The sequence below is a fragment of the Etheostoma spectabile genome, chromosome 9 (assembly GCF_008692095.1).
Source record: "Etheostoma spectabile isolate EspeVRDwgs_2016 chromosome 9, UIUC_Espe_1.0, whole genome shotgun sequence".
NCBI classification, from domain to species: Eukaryota; Metazoa; Chordata; class Actinopteri; order Perciformes; family Percidae; genus Etheostoma; species Etheostoma spectabile.
In genome coordinates, this window is record NC_045741.1 from 21,635,791 (window position 1) to 21,641,401 (window position 5,611).

General features: G+C 38.7%; 1 protein-coding gene across 1 annotated transcript in view; it reads right to left on the reverse strand.

The window, feature by feature from the left end:
- Positions 1–1,400, reverse strand: part of mydgf (myeloid-derived growth factor) — an 8,607-nt gene extending 7,207 nt beyond the window's left edge. Inside the window, exons 1-2 of the mRNA XM_032525415.1 lie at positions 1,339–1,400; positions 911–1,151 (exon numbers count right to left, since the gene is read on the reverse strand). Of these exons, the coding sequence (XP_032381306.1) occupies positions 911–1,151; positions 1,339–1,385 (288 nt within the window). The 5' untranslated portion in view covers positions 1,386–1,400. The remainder of the gene's footprint in view (positions 1–910; positions 1,152–1,338) is intronic.
- Between the last annotated feature and the right edge of the window lie 4,211 nt (positions 1,401–5,611).

A 5,611-nucleotide genomic window follows, 5' to 3' on the forward strand; every position in this document is an offset into this window, starting at 1 on the left:
AATTTTTTAGTTTGCCTATCATCTGCAATTTTTTTTTAGAGACGGACATATATTTTTAAATATTTAAAAACATAGCAAATATTTTATTCATTAGCATGATAGTTGACGTGAGCTTTTACTTTGAAAAGAGAGATATTAGTATTTTATTCCAGATGCGAGCTTTTATTTTGAAAAGTAGAAACTCGGGGATGGCAGAAGGATTTTTTTTGTTTGCCTATAATCTGCATTTATTTTATAGACGAACATATATTTTAAGTGTTTTTATTCATCAGTATGATAGTCTGTATTTATCTTATAGACATGTTTAGTTAAAAAAAAAAAAACATATATTGCCGTTAAAGGCCATCATATAAATGAATTTTTTTTTAAATATTCGCGATTTTACATTTTAGACCCTCTGGATTTACCGTTGGACACGCCTCCGCATGAGACGAGACGTTATGAGACGGGACGGATGACATGGGACGCTCCAGGCTGCAGCCATATACTCTTGAACTAAATACAAAAAAAACCAGTTCACAGTCAAGAAAATGTCCACCAATGAATGAAGCCATTGTGGCAATGTGGCAACGACGTGTCAGCCTCTCACAGGCTGTTTCGTCATCACGCTGCGACTACAGCTGACCAGAGGAATGTAGTTTTTCACATATGTTATTATAAATACCAAATCCATTGACTGTAACAAACTAATGAAAGAAACACACCTTACACACACAATACAATCCGTGGTATGCCTCAATCTGTAATTATTCTGTCCACTACTACAAACAATATAACAATAGATATAATTCACCGGTGAATTGACCTACAATCAAACTTGCACGTTTAGAGATAGAATATTGTAGTTCTGTGTCCGGGTGGTGTTTAAAAACGTAAGCTAGTTGCGTAAAATAAAGACAGTTTCACTCACAATCGCCTCAGTGAAAGTGTGCACCACTCCTCCCGGTTTAACGTTAAACTCCACCGTCTTCGTCTGATCAGGAGAGGCATCAACCGGGACAATCAACACGAATACAAGCAGAAACGCCAAATGAACAGCACAAAAGTCATTTTGAGTGGCCATCTCCTTCTCCTTGGCTAGACGTGTGATAGCGGCGATAGTGGTGGCGGTGTGTGGCGGTCGCTGCGAGTGGCACGCGAGTAACCGTCGACTGTAAATGTCGTCACATACCGAACCGAGGAAAAAAAAATAGGATAAAACATCAAAGCAGACATAAGAAACATAAAACAGACGAATATCTCGATATTGTAATAACACCATATGCTTTGTTTCTGTATCTTAGAGATGGTATTGACTAATACGAGTATAGGCCTATAAAATGAATTGTATAGCGCTACCATTCAGGGCCACGTGATGTCGCCCTTGTTCGACCAAATTGGTACATTCATTTTCCACTGCAGACAAAGTAGAAACAATTATTGAAATATTAACATTTGTATTTGTATGACATCATGTCTCCGTAAGCTTAAAGTAGCATAAAACAGCAGTTTGACGAATTAATCCCAACTCAAGGTCCAGTGAGTTCACGTTGCCCGATCCATCTCCATGACAACTGAACAAAACTCCATCCAAATAGATGTGATGCATGGTCATGCCACTGATGTTTCTTGTCTCGTCTTATCTTATCGCAATCAATCATTCCTCCTTTAATAACAGCCTACAAAATATAATAAATCTTAATAACTTAAAAGTATTATTATAGATTATGATAAGATACCATTTTATAGATCCCTTCACCGAATGAGTTGACTTTACTAGAAATTTGCTTGGAACCGCGTGGAGCCTTAACGCGCTAACCGTTTAAGTTTTTACAAAATATGAAAGTCAATAGGTCAAGTCGCATTACCACAGACTGGTTAATTGACGCAGTCGACAAATCAAGTTACCATGGCAGTCGTTACTAAAACAGAGCATAAATTAAATTTTGTTACAACAGTAAATACTTCCGCTCTGTTTTCAAATTTACAGAAACTAATTTACTAGTTCTAACTATCTCTTTCTATAATTGAACGGTTACAGTGACACCGGTATATATCTATATCCTAACTATATTTGAGCAGCTAAGATAACATGCAAAGATCGTAATTTTCTAAATATTTTCCAACAAAAAAATGTTGCTTCATTTTCACGCTGCTCAAATCCAATCAGTTCCCACGCAGGTCTTAGTCAAGGTGCAACAACAGATGTAGCCATACATTAAAAATGAACACTAAACCAAAAGCTAAAACCCACGTAGCATGAATGCACATCAAAATCACTAACATAACATAATTAAACAGAGTTTAACTAGGATTGAAACCGTTCAGAACATGTTTTGCCTTTGTACCAATTCTGTGCAGAACTGTTCAAATGACCCCGCCCCTCCAACACAGAAACGTCTGCTTGATCTGTGCACTGCATACTTAAGCTGATTATTACAAACAAATGTGATTAAGTACTGTTTTTTACAGAACATGAACGAATAAGTAGTGACCACTAAAAAATGTAATTAAACCTGGGTGTACAGTGATAGGGGAAAGTTACCCAGCAGTAGGCTATATAAAGTAATTCAAATTAACCCCAGCTGCAACATTTAAGTGATATACACATCAATGTTAATTCAATGCATGTCTGCATAATGACTATGTTAACTGTTGGTCAAAATATAGTCAAGTTTTAAGTTTGTCATCCTCTAACAAAATGTCTACAGAATTCTCTCAATAACAAATAGGCCTTCTGTACTCTCGCTGCATTCCTCTCTTTTTCACAGTAGAACCACATTTAGTGTTACAGGAGACAAAACCAGTCTCATGTCTGCTCCTGCATGTCTGCATGTATGTGTACATGTGTCTCTGGAGCCATAAAAGGTCCTCCTTGTGAAAGATGAACAGATGTTTTGGTACGAGAGGAGACACCTTAACATTGTCTGACACTTATGTGTAAAACCCATAAAACAATACGAGCATTTACAGGCAATTTCACACGAAAAATAACCAGGGTTTCAGCTGAATAACCTGTACGCCCTCTTCACCCTCCCCTTCCCTCCACCACCTCCCCCCTCGTCCTCCCCTGTTTGTATCCGGGCCGCCTCCGTGCCCAGTCCCACTTCCCAGACCAAAAAAAAATACAATAACACGATTAATAACAGCGTGCATTCCCTGAGACAGCCTGTCGAGTTTTTGGATATTTACACAGCAGCTCCAGGAAAAATCACCAGGAAAATCACAAGGGTCATAAGACACATTCTTCTATTTCAAACAGGGGGAGCTGTTCAACCTGGAATGATGTGGAAATGGTCAGACTCAGGGAGTCCTTGTCCTGCCCAGGTAAACATTGTCTCCTTTTAACAGGATGTCAGACAAAATATTCATTCATTTTCACTGTGCTCACATGAAACAGCTTCTTCTCTTTGCTGTAAACAAACAATTCTCTGCAAAGGTAAATATCCAGACCACATATCCAGACAGAGAAACACAACATTGGTATGGAGTTGGCGTCAAGTTCTTTCCCTAGTGATTCAAGCTCACACTGCAGACTTTACACACACAGTAGAGTGCGTTTAAAATCCATGTCAGTGGTTATGTAGGTGTATGTGTAGATCTGTATAAATCTGAGTTAATTTAGAGAGCTGTTGCAGATCGGAATCTACCATGACATCAAATTATTGGATGATTAATCATAGTTGCTAAATGTTGTAGCCTACACTACCAGTCAAAAGTTTGGGGTCACTTAGAAATTTCCATTGTACTCCATTATAGGCAGAATACCAGCTGAGATCAGTTGAATTGTTTTTTGTTTGTTTTTTTTTAACCAGGGAAGCAGTTTTCAGATTACATTATGTGCTTACATAATTACAAAAGGGTTCTGTAATGTTTTTTTTTTTTTTTTAAATGATATCAGATTAGTAAACAGAATGGGCCTTTGGAACATTGGATGAATGGTTGCTGATAATGGCCAATGTAGATATTGCATTATTGATAGTGGCCAATGTAGATATTGCATTAAAGAGCAGATGGTATTCTGTCTACAATGGAGTGGAACGGAAATTTGTAAGAGTGACCTCAAACTTTTAAGGAGTAGTTTATGTATTATTTGTCTTCTCACAGCGCTGATGTGTGAGGTCATAATTTGCTCAACCTGTTAAATTAATTCTGAAAGATGTTGATTTTCATGAAAACTGGCTTGGTGTTGATTAGACTCTTCAGCAGGTCTGTGTGATAAACTCTGTTATCTTATGAAATTTGTGAACAAGCTTTGTTAAAGCCCACAGACGTTTATTTGGAGTTCCAGTCACAAGATTTAGAAATGTATGACTCAAAAGACATTCAGACATATTCAGTTGGCATAATGGTTCAGTTATAAAAGGAACCTCAGAGATTTGGAAGTTTAACCTTAAGCTGCAACAAAAGAAAAAAGAAAAGTCAGAGGCATAAAGGTTGATGGCGTCAGTATTGACAGGTTGTGTCTGTCCATGCAACAAACGGTCTCGCCTATTGGCTCTGACACTTGTTGACCGAGTCTCACACTCGGCCTCTGGGCACAGCCTCACAGACCTTCAGTCCGTGATAAGAATGGTTTAGCCGTGGTGGTGCTGCTGATGTCAGCAGGTTGCGGTCAGGTTTTCCTGGCCGTCTGCGGACCTGTGGAATTTCTCTCCTCCTCGCCATCTCCAGCGGGGGCAGGCAGAGAGCGAGCGACATCTCTGTCCATCCTGCACGCCTTGCAGGCTTAGCACGTCGGCCTGCCCTGAGCAAACAGCACCTGGAGCTGCCCTGACCCTCTGTCACGCTCAAACACACATCAGCGGGTCACGGTGACAGCTCTCTGACCAAAGATGGTGTGAGCTCCATAGAGAGGCCACGTTTGGGAGAGAGGATAAGTGGAATCTGGGGTTATAAAATAGGTTCATATCCAGTGTGATGTGGAAATCTGCGCTACATACACCAAGACTTTCCTCATCTATGATACGTTCTCCTTTAGCATCCTTGTACCTTTATTGTTACAGTAATAGAAAGTCACAAAGTACATTTTCTCAAGTAATTTACTTAAGTACAATTTTGAAGCACTCATTTTATGCTTCTACTTAACTCCATTAAACAGGAAAATATTGTACTTTTTATTCTGCTACTTTTCACAGCAACAGACAACAACAACAATAACAACAGATATAGGTAATTGTCTGATTATTATTTCTCCAATAAAACATAATAAACTGACAAAATACAAAAATTTTATCATGTTATGTATGATAACATATCAGTCACAGGAGGCATTATTCTGCAGTACAGGTACTTTTATACTTGAAATAAAATATTTACTTAAGTTAGATTGTGAATGCAGGACTTTTACATCTAACGGAGTATTTTTACATTGTTGTATTAGTACTTTAGTACTAGGATCTAAATACATCCTACACCACTGTAAATGCAGCGTGAACATCCCATTAGAATTCTCTAAAACTCTCTTGGTTTATTTGGTGTCGTTTAACTTGCAAAGTGAAAAACAACCGATGGTAGATCATCACTCCAGCCAACGTAGACTAACTTCAGCCTCAAACCCGCAGCACACTTTTCCTACTACCATGAGATGGAGTAGAGAAGTAGGCCTAGGTGACCTGCTGTGGCCCTGATG